This window comes from Chaetodon auriga, chromosome 20 (genome assembly GCF_051107435.1).
Source record: "Chaetodon auriga isolate fChaAug3 chromosome 20, fChaAug3.hap1, whole genome shotgun sequence".
Taxonomy (NCBI): domain Eukaryota; kingdom Metazoa; phylum Chordata; class Actinopteri; order Chaetodontiformes; family Chaetodontidae; genus Chaetodon; species Chaetodon auriga.
In genome coordinates this window covers 6,325,291-6,341,748 of record NC_135093.1, presented here as the reverse complement: position 1 = coordinate 6,341,748, position 16,458 = coordinate 6,325,291, and the positions used below count along the sequence as shown (strand labels likewise).

Genomic DNA, 16,458 nt, shown 5'->3' with positions numbered 1-16,458 from the left:
AGCGAGTATTGAGAAGAGGTTGAAATAATCTGTCTGCACTGGCATACTTTCTCATTTATTTCAAGGAAACAACACTTGCTAAGTTTATTTTTACTTTAAAATAAACAACCCAACTGTATTTAATGTGAATTAATTGATCATTGCTTCATTTCACATCAGCTTTAATTTAGTCAGACCAGTAATTAATCCTTACATGTGATTTTTTATTATTATTATTATTTGTATATGGTCTTCTTGATGAAAAACGTTTCTAGTGAATTTTCTATGGCGTTTATCGTTGTGCCGTGAATAGAGTGAAGAACGTTATTATTTGATAATGCCATTTGGTCCAAAAGGTCAGCCTGGCCCCGGAATGGGGAGAGAGAGAGGGGAGGAGAAGGAGGAGGAGAGTTTAAGGGGGTTTGAGGAGTGGTGGTGGTGGTGGTCAGTCCAATGGGAAACCAGGTGCTGATGTTGAGATAGTTTCCATAGTAACTCCTCCTCCTCCTCCTCCTCCTCCTCTCCCCAGTCTCGTCCTTTCCTCCCTAACACTCTCAAAAACATGTGCACAACTGCATGTTCAGACCGCCCCCCTTCATCCCACCGCTGTTCTCCGTGGTCAGCCCCTTCTGCTTCGAAATCTGTTGCTCGAATCAATTTGAGCCTGCATGTTCCAGCCATGTGGTCGTATGATATTCTGTGGCTCAACCATTAAAGCCGCCTCTCTACCAGTCGCCTGCCTTGCTGGAGGAAACGTATCTCATAGCACAAAACAGCCGGCACAGCCTGTACATCCCACTGCAAACAGAGACAGATAAAGATGACAAGTACAGTACAAAAAAAGGAATGATGTATGTGTAAGCAGCTGACGGCTGTTTAGTGCTGAATGCTCCATTCATTGTTTCTGCTGAGTGCATCTTGAATCGGCATCTCCGATCAGGTCAGGGTTGTTCTTCTTACAGAAGGCTACAGCCTTCATTTGGCAATTTTCTAGCTACTCCTCCTCCTCCTCCTCTTTCAGCTCCGACACTTGATGAAGGTGAGTGTTAAAGCAGAGTAAAAGGAGTAAAGCAGATGTGCTGGCTCGTAAGAGGCAGACATACACAGATTAAGGGAGAGAGGGAGAGAGAAAAGGAGCAGCAGCTGGCTGAGGGAGTCCAGGGAGAGCACCTCTGAGCTGGGTCAACACAGCTGGAGTCCCTGGAAGAAAAAATCCTTGTTTTGTGTGCATCTGTATGTGTGATCTTGCTTGGGATTGTGAGCGTATTGGAGAATATCTGTACATGCAACATGAACACAAACACACCCCAAAGTATGAGGGCACCTGCACATTACACCCATGTGTCTTTGTCCTAATGCATGAAGCAACACGTACCTCACAAGAGTCAAATAAAGTGGATGCAGCTGCATACCTGACCACACATGCTCTGCTGTGCAGCACACACACACCAAACATGCAGTGGGATCTCATGCACGATACGGCCAAAACAGACACTTGAACGTCCCACCCACATGTAATTGTTGGACATCTCACCTCAAAACCATGTGCATGAATTTACTCTCATATGCCAGGAAACAGGGCCTCGGGTGGGTGGTCTAAGGCTCTCAGGTGGCATTCCAGTCCATCCCAAACCCCCAAACTGGGGGAAAAAAAAAACAAAAAAAACCTTTTGTTGGGGACCTGATTTTGAAGCAGGAAAGAGAACACCATTGTGTAAAATATCTTCCTTAAATTGAAGAAGGGGGCCTTGCCAAAACCATGACAAGCATTAGCTATACAACTACTGTGTCCATATACTTCTGACCACAAAGTGTATTTGTCCGTCCTGACCCGTGTTTGCGTCTGTTCAGGTGACAGGTGAGTGTGTGTTATGAGTGTAATATGCGAAGAGTGTGCGTGAGGGGGAGAAACAGAGTGAGAGATATTTGTAAATTGAGACGGCTTTTCTGTCCCCCCCCCCCCCCCCCCCCAACACTTCAAGGCCTCGCTGTCTTCCTTACACTCGCTCCTGTAGCACGAGAGAGGTACAGGCCATCGTCACTGCCACTCACGGATTTAATCACTCGGATCTAGCCCGGTTCTCGCCTTATTTTCTGCCTCCGGTAATTGCGTTTCTGTTTCGTGCGGGCGGTGAGTGCGCGCTGTCCAAGGTGCTGCAGCAGCGCGCGGCCCCGCCCATCCACTCTCTCTCACACACACACATACATACACACTCTTTCCCTCGCTCTCTCGCGACCACGTGACGCTCCCTCTGCCGAGTCTCGCGGAGAGCATCAGACTGCACCTTTTCCTCCTCAAGAGAGCGGAGAGAGAGAAGAGAGAGAGAGACATAGAGTCAGACAGAGAGAGTGAGCGCGAGAGAGGGAAGGAGAGCTAGAGAGAGAGAGCGCGCGCGCGAGGGGGAGACCAATAGCACCTTGTCGCCTGGAGGCGAGCCTGTGATAATTTTGTCCCTGTCCGGTAGACCGGCTCTATCTACCACCGGGCGCGCGGGTGCTCTCTCCTCTCTCGCGGCTTCGAGATTCTCCTCAAATGGGAAGGGAAATCAATGAGTCGCGCGCCGCACTGTTGCCACGGAACCACAGGATGTGCGTGAGGTAGGTCGGTTTTCAAGCCTTTATGTGCCTGCATTGAGGAAATTGGGGTTGTTGTTTTTAATCTACCTTGGCGAGACTCACATCACCTTTACAGGTTGTAATGTCAATTAAAACAGTAAGCGTGTTTAAAAAAAAAAAAAAAAAAAAAAAAGTAATTAACGCGTTACCGGGTAGCTAAGCTGTAGTTAAGTGCTACGGCGCAGGTGATGAGACTGAACCCCCGGTGTAGTCAAGAAGCGGGCGCGCAGGAGAAAAAATGGAGAGGAGGTATGGCCGCAAATCGAGAATCGATATTTCAACCGCATTCATTCACACCGTCTATCAATAACTGTGATGTCGCCGCTTTTCGCCTCTCACAGATTCGAGATGCGGAGAGGAGAGTGCGCGCAGCCTGCTGTGCGTGTGCACTTGCAGCCGATGTTGTGCGGTGTGTGAATGTGTTCGGTCGTTAGAAATGAGCTGTGGAGCCGTTAATTCGATAAACCGAGGCGGTTTGAGTCATCCGCCGCAGCGCGCGGTGCTGCTCCCGCTCTTTGTGATGTGGCTAACAGAATCCTTGACGGTGGCGCGAGGTGCCCGTCGCCAACCGTCATTAATTCCTTTGCAAAGATTAAAAAAAAAAATTATATAAATAAGCCAAAGAACAATACTCGTCGGTTGAAGTGTCTCTTTCAAAATGCTGTCAAGTCTCAGAAGTGATTCAAAAATATGCTTTATGACGTTAAGGCAGTCGCAGGTATGCCACCTTATAAAAATCTCCTGCGGCATGATGGGAGCTCTGCTGAGGAGGTGCTGTTTGTGTATGGATGTATATGTGTGCGCGCGTGCCTACACAGTATGCGTTTAGCTTAAGTCATTGCTGTGTGTGCCGCGTGAAAGTGACAATTTAGGTTTTATTGTGAGAGCTCAGTATGTTCACACGCACTCTTGATTTGGGCCTGTTAAATGAGTAATGTCACAATGTGGTGTGTGTGTGTGTGTGTGTGTGTGTGTGCGAGCGCGCGCGTGCGTACAAAATGCATGAGAGAGAGTAATTTGAGAATAATAGAAGGCTGGGCTTGTGTATGCTGTGTGTGTGTGTGTGTGTGTGTGTGAGAGAGAGAGAGAGAGTTTGTTCTTGCGTGTTTATGTGTGTGTGCGTGTGTGTTGAGTGTGTGTGACCCTGGTTGATTGTGCCGTCTCTGTTCTCTCTGTAGGTCGCTGGAGAGAGTGATGACGTGGCAGTGAAAGACACACATATACCTCCCTCACACACACACACACACACACACACACACACACACACACATACATACACTCGCACATATTTGCCCACACACACTTTAAGTCTTGCCCTACTAAGACAGGGAAGAGGGGGAGAAAATTCTGCTATGACGGTGTCATTTCTCTCCATTACCAATGTGTGAGCCACACAGCCACACACACACTCATACTCCGTGGGGAGTTGCCTTCATGGGGGATAAGGCCCTATCTAGGGCACAAAGATGGAGTTCACATCCTATTTGTCACGTATCTAACACTCACACAGATGCACACACAAATACACACACCTGGAATCTCATATGTCAGAAGTGAAGAATGAAAGACTGAATGGAGAGAAGACATTGAACATCTCAGAGAAGACACAAACACCGGGCCGAGGCAAAAGAAGATTCTGCAGCGGTGCTGAAAGGACGACAGGAGCTACGACTTGACCACCACCCCCGCTGGAGCTGTATCGTGCAGGAGCCTTCCCTTGTAAAGAGTACAACCAAGAAAGCAGGTTGCACCTGAGACACATAGAAGGTGTTCTACGAAGTGCCCTACAGTTGTCACCATGAGCTGTAGGCTAGTGGGAACACCCCAGCTCTAGCCTCGATCTCCTCCTGTGTGAGTGTGAGAGCGAGTGTGTGTATGAGTGTGATGGCGGTGTGTGTTTGGGCGGCAGCCCCCCTGCTCTTCCTGGGGCTGTGCCTGTGCAGCGTGGGGGGCCAGGCCCAAGGGGAGGTCCTGGAGTTTGGAGGCGTATCCAGCCAGTGGGGGCGGTTCCCAGTGTGGAACGCCTGCTGCGAGAGTGTGCTGAGCTTCAGCCTGCGGACTCACAGTCAGGAGGGCCTGCTGCTCTACCTGGACGATGAGGGCTTCTGCGACTTCCTGGAGCTGCTGCTTCTCCACGGCCACCTCCGCCTGCGCTTCTCCATCTTCTGCGCTGAGCCGGCCGAGCTGCAGTCAGGCGTGGCGGTGAGTGACGGGCACTGGCACGCAGTGCGTGTCAAGCGGGACTGGAGGAACACCTCATTGGAGGTGGACGGGCGACTGGAGGGATGGGCGGAAGTGAAGAGCAAGAGAAGAGACATGACAGTATTCAGCCACACCTTCATGGGCGGGGTGACGCCTGAACTGCACTCCTCGCCCCTGCGTCTCACATCTCCTTCGGTGCGGGAACACCCCGCCTTCCGTGGCTGGATCACGGCGGTGAGCATCAACGGCTCACTGGTGACGCTGGACAGCTCGGAGGGCGTCACAGTAACAGCTGGCTGCGGGCCGGATCACCAGTGCCAGAACGGAGGGGTGTGCAGCGTGGTCAACGACCAGGCCGTCTGCGACTGCTCCGACACCGGGTACCAAGGCAACGACTGCAGCGAAGGTAAGGCCCAGAACCATGCTGACCCATCATATACGTCTCATCCTTTAGATACTTAGCCATACCCTGAAATACACACATGCACATGCAGTTACTGTTGTGACTACACATCTCCAAATTTATACGTCCACTTCCAAACACCAGGTCCTTCAGTGTAGACGCCTATTCTTCATTCACAACTTCACAGCTGCCTTCAGTTGGTGCGCGTGAACCAGCAGCCTTCACAAACAGTGCCAGACATGCATACTGATGACGTTTGATATTGATTCTTTATGGCTGCCAATGATAATGCCAATTTAGTATGTAACTCCAGAGCTCAGAGCTAAGCCCCCTCCCAGGAAGTGCAGTCAGTTTGGAGAAGCTGGAGCTGAGAGCTGGAGAACAGCTGTTCCGAGCTGCTTTCAGACCATCAAGCTTGATCGTCAGGAGATTTGGAGTCAAACTCACTGGAAACCGTTACCTTGCTGGCAGTGTGAAAGCCCTGATGTGCTCAGTTGGTGTGTCTGGCGAAACACAATAACCATATAGATCCATTATGGATGTGGTTGTTGGCTCATGTTGAGAGACTTTCATTGGAACTAGGCTAAGAGGCTGGAAATCAGTGGTTGTTACATGGCTGGTATCTGGCTGCCTGTATTAATGGATTGCATCGATTCGAGATGGCCTTCACAGGTACCATACATAGGGCGTTGAAATGAAGTGTGCACAGTCTATCGCCTGTCATTAATCTGAGCATCCTGCAGCCTGTTAAGATGCTCTGTTTGTGTATGTGTGAGCGTGCATAGTATGTGCTATTGCGTCAGTGTTCTTATGCATTATAAAAGAGGAAATAGTGTCCTGTCAGTAGAGCTTTATAAATATGAAGAACTGTGACAATAAACAGCCTGATGTAAAAATAAAACTTTTATGTGGAAGAGGCAAAGGAAAAATGCTGTTTCGCAAATGATTTAATATCTCAACTCTGCAAGAACGCCCTCCCTTAATACTGTCAAACAAGCCTTTGGTCAATACAAGTGCCAATATACAGGGCGCTGTAATGATGGTCATTACAAAAACGAAACAGCTGCTTAATGAACTCAGCTACCTTGTTATGGCCAGTACTGCAAATGCTTTCATTTCCCCCTGCTTAGTTGTGTGTGTCGTCAGATTTGCTTCAGTGCATTCACAGAGCAAATCTGCATTCTTAATCAATAGCGCTCTCAAGGCTCGTCTTTTTTTCTTCTCTCATGCCAAAGATACCTTTCAGCTTTGCCTCGGCGATTGATATTTTAATGGCGCCAACGCATTTGCCAAAAATGGCAGAGCGGCCTTGCTGCGTGGCCGCCGTTTGTCATCGACCTGACCTCACACCCCGCCCAGCACCGCTGTAAGCATCACACCTCCCTTTAGCCACCACCACCTCACACCCTAGCCTTTAGTGGACAGTGGGATGGCCTAGGTTTCCATGGAGACGGGACTAATAGGGAGACCTCGTGCCGGGCGCGTTTCTCCGTCCTTCCTCGCTCTTCCTCCCTACCCCCACTCCTGAGCTCCAGCCTCCCCCTCCCAGACTCCTCGCTGCGTACAGCTCTATCTCATCTCACAGTGACTCCAGGCATCATGTCTGCCACACAAATCTACTCGTGGTGCTGAGTGTGTATGCGTGAATGTTTGTGTGTGACAGGCATCCTTCGGGTGATCATGTCTTGACCACCGGTCTGTAGAGGCAGGTGGACACGGTAGCTGGTATGCTCACTAGTGCTGAAATGATGTGGCAGTTGGCAGAGGAATAATTAATAATTAAAGCAGAGCTGTAACAGTTAGTTAGTTGATTAGTTGCTACTTGGGTCGCGGCGGTATACCGGTTTCACGCCATGTGTATTTACCTGTCTAAGTTCTACCGTTTTAGTGTTACTTAAAAAATATAGGATATAATATTTTGTGAAATTCGAACCCTTCAGTTTTCATTAGTGTAAGGGTCATTGTAACTGATAATAATAATGATTGTGTAATACCACACACTTGCATTTGCTGGTTCTAGTTGCTCAAATGGTGAGAATTAGATGCTTTTCTTTGTTATTTCTTTGAGTTTGGGACTGATGGTTGAATAAAAGACATCTTTCTGGGATGTGGAAAATCCTAACAGACATTTTTCACTGTTTTTGTGACATTTTCTGGCTAAAATGTTTAATAAGCTGCAGATTAATCAATCATAAAAATAATTGTTATTTGCAGCCTCACATTTAAGATAATTGTGAAGCAAAAAATGCCAAACATTCCCCTCTTTCAGCCTCTAAGATGTGAGCATTTGCTGCTTTTCTCATCATTGTAAATTGAATATCTTTGGGTTTTGGACTGTTGATGAGACCAAACAGCAATTTGAAGACCTAACTTTGTGCTCTGCAAAATAGTGGGCAAATGATTGATAAACTGACCCATATTGAAAACAATAATTCGCAGCCCTTGTGCTCGGTTTTGCATGTGAGGTGTCTACACGTTCAGAAAGGGACAGCCAGGTGAAGCTATGATCAGCTCTCTGCAGAAACTCGGTGCCGCTCTGAGAATTATGTGTGATCCAAGCCAGTCTAATCCAGTCTGCCGTTTTGCTGCTGGTTAGAGCACAGTGGGAGACACACACACATACCTGCACAAACACATGTAGCACAAACATACAAACACATGGAGAAGCACATTCACACAGTGTGCAGGCTCCAGCACCACCATTAGTCACATCACCACTGAGGCACCTAATAGCAGTGTAGCTGTGCAGGCTAAATAAGAGGTGCAGACATTTTACATAAAGGCTCTCACCAGATACGATACCTGCTTTAGACTGGCACTCTGTCGCTCGACAAGAGGCTACTTATACCTTTTGAGGGGCTGCTTTATATTCCTAGAGATGGACTCACATTTCAGTTGTGAGTGATGCCAAGTGTTGCTGTGGAGAACCAGTGCTAACATATTTTTTTCCTCTTGGCAGTAGTGGCTGATGTTAGTAACAGTAGTCTTATAAAATGGTTCCAGTTAGGGGATCTGCTTGGATGGATGTACATGGAGTGAGCAGTACTGCATTTGGCTGTAGCAGATTTCTGTATTTTAGATCATATAGCATTACCAGCATAAATAATGCTTGTACTACGTGCAGAATAGGAATACATCTTCAGATGAATCATAATAGGGAGTTGTTCTTGGGTTGAATTTTGCTGTGAGGCTGAAATAGAAGAACAAAGATCCCTGCTAGCTCCCTTTTTCAGATTTGGTGCGAGTGTATTATTTCAGACTGGCGTTTCTTTAGTTTCTTCTTGGTTCCTCAGATTCACATTTCAGACTTCAGGTAGAAATTGCTGCAGGGTTTGGAGTGTGATGGTTAGATGATGGTGGGAATGGAGAGCTTAATGAATGGTTTTAAGAGGTTACTGTGCGTCTCTCTGTACGTGTGCTTACTGGTCGCGATGTTACTCATGGACGTTAGCTCAGAAAAAAGATTCAAGGTAGACCTCTGGCGAAGCAGCGTCTTTGCAGAAATAAACAGCAGCAAACGGGGCCAGTTAACAAAAAAAAACATAAACCTTGGACAACAGAGTGCAACATCTTCCGATGCTTGGTTCTTATCTTAGACCTCTCTGAATCATGGAACTCATTGCCTGAAAATAGAACAGAAACACAGAGAGGTCTGGGAGGAGTACTAAGCAGATGATGTGCTCTTTGTAGATGGGTTAAATCCTTTTTTGAGTGCTCTGTTGTGGTATAAAATGTTTTTTTAAAACTGCCCCCATGCACTGTTGTTCATTTCCGTCTAGCAAGATGCCGGCTCAGTGGGATGTCTCCGACCAGAAGATTTACAGGCTGAGCTGATATCCATGCATCAATATCACTCCCAACGAAGAGCTCATACAAACCGATAGTTTGTCAAAAGATATTTCTCCTCAGGTGCACTGGGGCTCTCCGGAGAACGAAATTCAAAGGTTGTATCTGAGAGAAATGAAGCGGATAGCAGAGGAAATAGAGGGGGTAGAATAAAAATAACATGCTAACAGCATCCAAGGTTTTGTAAAATGTTGACTGTATGTGGTGGAACCACGTTTGTCAGGCAGTCGGGTATTAAGGCTTATCACTTATATGCTACCTGGAAATTATTGTTATTTTCAAGCCAGCATTTTCACTGAGGCTGCACAATAAAGTTTGAGATAAAATTACAACCCTCTGAAAATTAGAAAAAAATCCTGTTATGAATCTTTAATACAGAATGAATATGCTCTGCTGGAGGAAAAAATGGATCCTGAGGACCGTGTGTGAAGCCAGAAATAAGCAATTTGGCTGTGGCAGTGCTCCTTTCCATACATGTTTACAGTTAGCTGCAAGGTTCTCTAATGATGCGCTTTTGCTCATAATTTTGTAGATTTGTGACAAGCTTTGAAACATTTATAAAGCAATATGATATTATTATATACTGTACACGTTTTTTTTTTTATCACCTGAAAGGCAGTGTGTTACATTTTTCATAGCAGTGTGAGGAGAGGGTTATTTATCAGGATTTTGTTCCAAAGCACAACAATATATCAGTTTTGGAGAAAAAAAAAAAATCATTTGAGATATTCAAAATACAGTGAAGCGAGTTTAGGCAGGTCTATGCATAAATATAATTACTGTCTAAGCCCTTGTGCCCTCCAGTGAAGGCAGAGTGAACCTGGCTTGTTAGGCCTGGCCTGGCTTGCATTGTCCTTGAGGGCAAATCGCTGTTAGCATGCTAATGGCTCCACCTGTTTCCGCCATGCTACTAGCACAAGGGCAGAAGCAAGGAAACACTCAGATGAGCACACAGCTCAGAATACACACATTTTTACACACGCGCACACACACACACATACACACACGCACACACTCAGTCCCAGTATTGAACCATGCATGACCCTCGTCTCCCTGCACTGCTAATCCATCCCTACATGTTTTCCTGCTATTTCACATCATTATTACTGCCATAGTCAATGTTAGTGTATGTGTGTCTGTATGTGCGTGAATGACAGAGAGAGTGAGGGAGAGATTGCGAGACTGACTGCGTGTGTGTACGTGCGTGTGTGTGTGTGTTGCATGCTATCTGTCGGGGGGCTCTGGGGAGAGGAAGCGGCTGCAAGGTAAGTTCTGGGGTAAACGGCTCTTGAATCCAAACATACAGGTAGGAAAGTATATGTTTGCCCACACCCCCCCTCCACCCTCTGTATCTGCAAGTGTGGGTGGGCTATGTGTGTGTGCGCTTATGTAAGTGTATTTGCACACATGTGGAGTCAAAAAAGAGAGATTGTGCATTATTTTAATGCCGCTTATATATATATATATATAGACAAAGCTCAGTTTTGGCTACCGGTGCAGCATGGTACCCATTGTGACGTTTGCGTGGACTTTGCATGTATGTTACCACGGTAACCCTGGACGGGTGTGCATGTACAGTAAGTAGCCATGGTAACCCAAGGGCTTAGCATGCATGTTAATGAATGTCTGTCTCTCTCTCTCCTCGCCCGGCCGCGACACCTTTCCAGAGCACAGCTACACTCCAGGTAGGTTGCACTTCTATCTATCTATCTATCTATCTATCTATCTATCTATCTGTCTGTCTCTATCAGTTCTGTCTGTGTCTGTCCGTATTTAAGTTTCTCCTCCTGCTCTTTCTTTGCTTCTCTATCTGATTCCCCCTTTTCCATGTTCTCAGATTCATTAAGTAATTATTTAAGTGCGCATTTCTTCGGCTCTCTTATCACGGTATTTTCACCCTCCGCCCTATCTGCACTATATCTTTTCTGCATCAGTCTTGTCCTTTACGTTCTTCTCTCTGGCCGTCACGTTGTAAAGTACGAGGTAGCCAGCGTAAATGTGTGTTGGTCTGTGTGGGTATGTAGGGGTTGGTTGCTGACATCTGGTAAGTTCTACATCCCGTGTGTAATCATCTGAAGTGGCTCGGGCCTCAAGGTTACAGAGACATAGGCACACAAAGACACCGTACTGAGAGCGACCCAGTTCATAGCTGTGTGCAAACGTCTGTGTGCGTACCTGTTTGTGCGTAGGATCGCTGCCTGAGATGAGTAAGTGTCTTCAAAGCGGTTCAGTTTTTTTTTTTTTTAGACATTTGGAATTATTTAGAGGACTCATACACACACACGCACACACACCTTTACACAGAGCACTGTAGCCTTCACAGCATGTCATTGACAAACTCCTGTATCACAAAAACACATATATGCACACACACACACACACACACACACGCACACACACACTTCACGCCCCATGAACCTTTGCTGTGCTGACTGTGCTCTTGTCTTCCTTTAAGGTCTGGCACACCTGATGATTGGCGACCAAGGTATGGCCTCCTCTTACCTCACTTCCTGTTGTCCTCTGCTATACCATCATCCCCTATCTCCTCACTCCCACACTCACAGTTCCCTGTATCCCCCCCCCCCCCCACTTCATCACCACCTGGCGCGGGAGGAAGTTGTCTCTCTAGGCACTGAACGAAGGTCAGTTTTTTTATTTTTTTGTCTGTAATTGAGATTTCTTCATTTCGAAACGGTCCCATGTGGTCTCATCAAAAATTTCAGTTTTAATTTAAACTGAAATGGATGACCTGGGCATTTGCAATGGAATAATTAAATAATAATGAATGAAATATGGCCTTAAAGATTACTTTATGGTGCGATTTTTAAAGAATGATGAGCCTGAGAGCAACTTCTGCTGGGATATATACTGTAATCATGGCTGCTGGTGTGGGAGGGGGTAATGGGAGGGTGTGGACTGCTGCAGCTTGATGGTGCTTGGCTGGGGCAGATGTGGCAGGGCTCCACGTCATGGAAATGGAGCTCAGAGCCGACTGAACGACCGACTCCATGGATGGTTTGAATTCGTCTTTACTCTTCCACCTCATTTCATTTTCCCTCATCTGTATGTAAGAGGTTGATTAAGGGGACGGCAGCGTGTGAGTGTGCGCGCTCGATGTTTACATACGTATGTGTGCATGCGTGCTTTTGCGTCACGGCTTCAATCGATGACTGCGGCAGCTATCACAGGACGACTCATCCACATTCATCCGTGGCTTTTCATCCGCTTCCAGCATGTCTCGCTCTGCCGTTGCTGGTCCTCACATGGGCTCCTGCTCACACTTTGGTGAGCACATGTGATTCCGAACAGATGTTCCCGTGTATGAAAGCAATGCTGTCACGCCTCGACCTCCAAGTCCGGTGTTTTTGAACACATCCCAGAAACAAGTGCCTCTGCTCTGCCTTTTGGAAATTGTTCTTCCCTGATGAAAAAAAACTCACAATGCCGCCTCTCTTCTTGCCCTCTTTCTTCCTTTTCCTCCTTTGTTCCTGCCCTCTTTTTCACTGTTTGGGACACCACCCTCTGTGAATTTAGGAAAGCTCAGAGGTACACTCCCTTGATTTTCTCATGTGTATGGCTGATGGGCTGCTCTGGATGCTTTTGAAGTCGAATGTATTGGCAGGCTCTTGTGCGTATGGTCATGCATACCTTCAGAGCCGTTCGGCTTCAAGCTCTTATTGGCGGTTGCCATTGAATTGGAATGTTTCATTTTTGGTAAGGTAAGCTGTTGATGCATGTGTGTGCGAGAGTGCGTGCATGCGTGCGATTGAATCGGAGACCCGGCCTACGGTGCTTTTGAAAATCTGAAGGTAGGTGCTGCTGGATCGGCCAGCTCCGCATGACGTTGATGAATACACTGATTGACCCACATGAAGACAAGCCTGACCGTGACGGGCTGATCTGCGTCTATTGTGCTCTTTGATTGGATGAGAGAGGACATGATGACGGCTGTCTCCCATCGTGACAGGGCTGCCGTGTATTCAGTGAAATGTGCTATTTAATGAAATGTTCATCCAAGCTGGTGGATAGAAATATCTTGAATAGAGCACAAATTACGTCCTCAGCCATCTATCTCAGTGAGATATCTCTATTTTGACAAGTATATTTCTATCTGAGCATTTTGTGTTATGTTTTGATTGCTTAGTAAGCTCCAAGTGCTCGAGTGTCTGCCTTAAAATGTCTGCCGTGAATCATCCAGGTGGCAGTGAAAATTTAATTGCTTCATCTGGCTTATGCTCAGCATTTTAAATCACCTACTTAAGGACTGACATGTATTAACATATGTTTCCAGCATTATTACACAATGTATTCAGTGTATTTGTGTATAGTGGATGCCCTCACTATTACGGATGTTTGGATTGTGATAGGCTGAAAGTAGAACTGTGGCTGATTTTCTTTTCTTTTCTTTTTTTTTTAAACCTTTGAAGTCTCTTTCAGACACTGTACACATGAAAAAGCTGTGTGTGTGTGTGCATGTGTGCGCGCGCGAGTGTGTTTTTGCTCTGCATACGGAGATGTAAAGGCTGTCAAATGGTGCAGACGAAGCCTAGCTTAGGTTAGCTCAGCGTAAAGAGGCTTTTTGAGGAGCCCGCAAAGCTGAAATGAGTTTCTTTGAGGGGGCGGATTGGGTGCGGGGAGGGGTGTCTTAGAAAGATATACAGCATGTGTGTCTGCTTGTGTGCGTCTGTGCTGGAGAAATTGAGAAAAAGCGACTGTGCCTGTGAGAGAAGAGCTAAAGGAATGAATGATAGAGGGAGTAGAGAGGGGAAGAAGAAGCGGGGGAGAGATAAAGTGAGTCGTCTTCTCTCCTGTGATGTAGAGCAACTGCCTGTATCTGCAAAGGGACAGCGGTGCTCCTGTCTGCCCTCCCAGCCCAATCATTCTCCAAGGGACATCAGCCCTGATGGGGTGCCGTGGACCTTTCCCCTCCTCCATAAAACACAGCTATCATTCTCCCTGGAAACGATACCCACAGATCACTAATCACTTTGAGTGGGTGAAAATGCACGAATTGTGGAGGGAAGAAAGAAAAGAGGGAGCCAAATTGGATTTTCATAAGTATCGAGCAGCCAAAGGAAGAGGGGGAAATGGATTTTTTTTTTTCTTTTTTGCAAAGTATTGAGCAGCAATAATCTGGATGGAAAATGTGCTTAAAGCCAAGTAGCAGATTTTGCCCTTTCTCTTCTCTCTGTCTGGCCAAGAATAGACCGTGAAGGGTTCTGGATGAATGTGTGATTGTAGGTTCTGAATAGCACCGAGGAGCGGCTCTCGGGCGTAATTGGCAGCGACGCTCGTTTATGATATTTATTTATTTATTTATTTTTAAAGCTTGGAGCCAGGTTGTCCGGTTAATAACGGTTGTTTGCCTGAACGTCCAAGTGTTCTCGATATCAATCCGACAATCTGTGCGCGGCATAAACAAGTGGTCAGCCTCGCTCGAAGTGACCTTTACACACGCGCTTACGTGAACGGACGGACAAACAGACACACACTCACACACAATAACCTTTAGAGAGTGCCCGCTGAGTAGGTGAGTGAGTGTGTGTTCAGTGTAAATATGCATGAGTAAGGCTGCCTGCACATATTCTTCACGGTCAGTGGATGAAGGCAGGAGAGGGAACGAGGTGTGTGTGTCTGCGTGCTCGTGTGTGTGTGTGTGTGTGTGTGTGTATGAGTGCGTGTACAGGGGAGGTGGATTGTGAGTCATCACTTGTGACTCATAAAGCGTCGGCAATCAAAGCGGCTCATTTTAACACATTGTCTTATGGTGAAAACACACAGATGGACGCGCACTCCACACACACACACACACACACACACACACACACAAAGCGCAAACACACGTTCAGTGTCGCACTCTTTGGATTTCTCTTTAAACGGTCTCTTTTGTTTTCGTCCCTCCACCTCTCTCGTGCTGTCTCCTGAACGTACACATGTGCGTGCTTTTCACACACACACACACACACACACACACACACACACACACACACACACACACTCACGCAGAGGCTGAGCTGCGTGCTGACTCCACCATATGTGGGGTTGGGAGTGGTAGCAGACGCCAAGACAAGAGGAACCAGTCAGTACCAGCAAAGTACAGCATGTCTCCTACCTCTTACTCATCGTCATCTAACAGTCCTAATAATAACAATCACACAAGGACCCATTATTCCTTATTAAAACATAGCCTAAATTAAACTAAACTGAATAAAAAAAGGCAGATTTTTGTTCAGGTGTGGCTTCATAATGTCTCTCTCACTCAGGTGTTGTTTCTAGTGCTGAAATAATCTTAATTGCGAGGCAGCTGGATGTGCGAGACCTTAATAATTATTTTCTTTATCAATTAATCTCCTGATTGCTTTCTCGATCACTCAGTTAATCGTTTTGTTCATTAAATGGCAGAAAACAGTGATAAATACCTGTTTCCCTCGGCCCAAGTTGATATCTTTGATGAAAATATTCAATTGACTATCGTGCATGACAAAGAGCATCAAATACTCACATTTGAGAAATAGTTGACTAATATGAAAATAGAAATAGTTGATTAATCGACTAATCATCTGCTGTAAATTCTCCCACTGTATTTATAGAAATGTTATGCTTTGAAAATCACCAAAATATTTAGTTTGCATTCACCAAATTTGTGTGCCTGGTACTAAAATCTGCACTCATTTAACCCTTGAAGTAAACACAGCGATATACTGCATCATTGTCAATAAAACATATTTGTCAGACACACATTCGGCACTGTAGTTGTAATGCTTACATAATTTAGCAAGACGGGCAAGTGAGCAGTACCCAACTCGAGGTGAGAGAGAGCTGCTTGGTGTTAAGAGGCAAGTGTCTGGTGATTGGCTGCCCGCCCGACGGACTGGCACGAATTTGGCTCCTGACGGTCACATCTCGAGCTGTGAAGAAAAAAACAGTATCTGTTAAAACTAAGTTATGCCCGCTCTGGCCATCAGCAGTGATAAAGCAGTTGCAACAAAGTCCTAATTGCAAAATGCAGTTTTTCTAAGTATTCCCTTCCCACTAATGGGACTAATTCTGCCTCTAGTCTCTGCCACAAACACCCATAGTCCTGTGTACTACAGTGCTCGTTAATGCTTAACACCCATGCAGTTCTTGTAATGAAAGTCACTGCACCTCATACAGAGCTCTACCCCCACATTATCAGGGAGATACACAGTTACTGAATTCACCATGGGAAATGCGTAGCAATCTCACTCGTAAATGTATACATTTATTGGTAATTGTATGCAATTACCATCCCGTTAGCAAGTCTTCACATTAACATTTCCACACATTCACCGCGACGCTAATAGGGAACACACAAAGCCGATGCACCCCGTAATCGCCTAAAAATAAAGACATCAAACGGACTCTCCGTTTACAGAGGATGAAGGGGAAAG

General features: G+C 46.2%; 1 protein-coding gene across 6 annotated transcripts in view; it reads left to right on the top strand.

Annotated features, from left to right (window-relative positions):
- Positions 1–2,262: 2,262 nt before the first annotated feature.
- nrxn1a (neurexin 1a) overlaps positions 2,263–16,458 on the top strand; it is a 57,300-nt gene continuing 43,104 nt past the window's right edge. For 2 of the 6 annotated variants that reach the window (XM_076759280.1, XM_076759278.1), the window contains exons 1-2: positions 2,436–2,577; positions 3,774–5,203. In XM_076759280.1, the coding sequence (XP_076615395.1) occupies positions 4,471–5,203 (733 nt within the window). In that variant the 5' untranslated portion in view covers positions 2,436–2,577; positions 3,774–4,470. Of the gene's footprint in view, positions 2,578–3,773; positions 5,204–10,713; positions 10,732–11,501; positions 11,532–16,458 lie in introns of all 6 variants that reach the window. The other 4 variants (XM_076759274.1, XM_076759277.1, XM_076759276.1 and 1 more) reach the window with 4 other exon arrangements.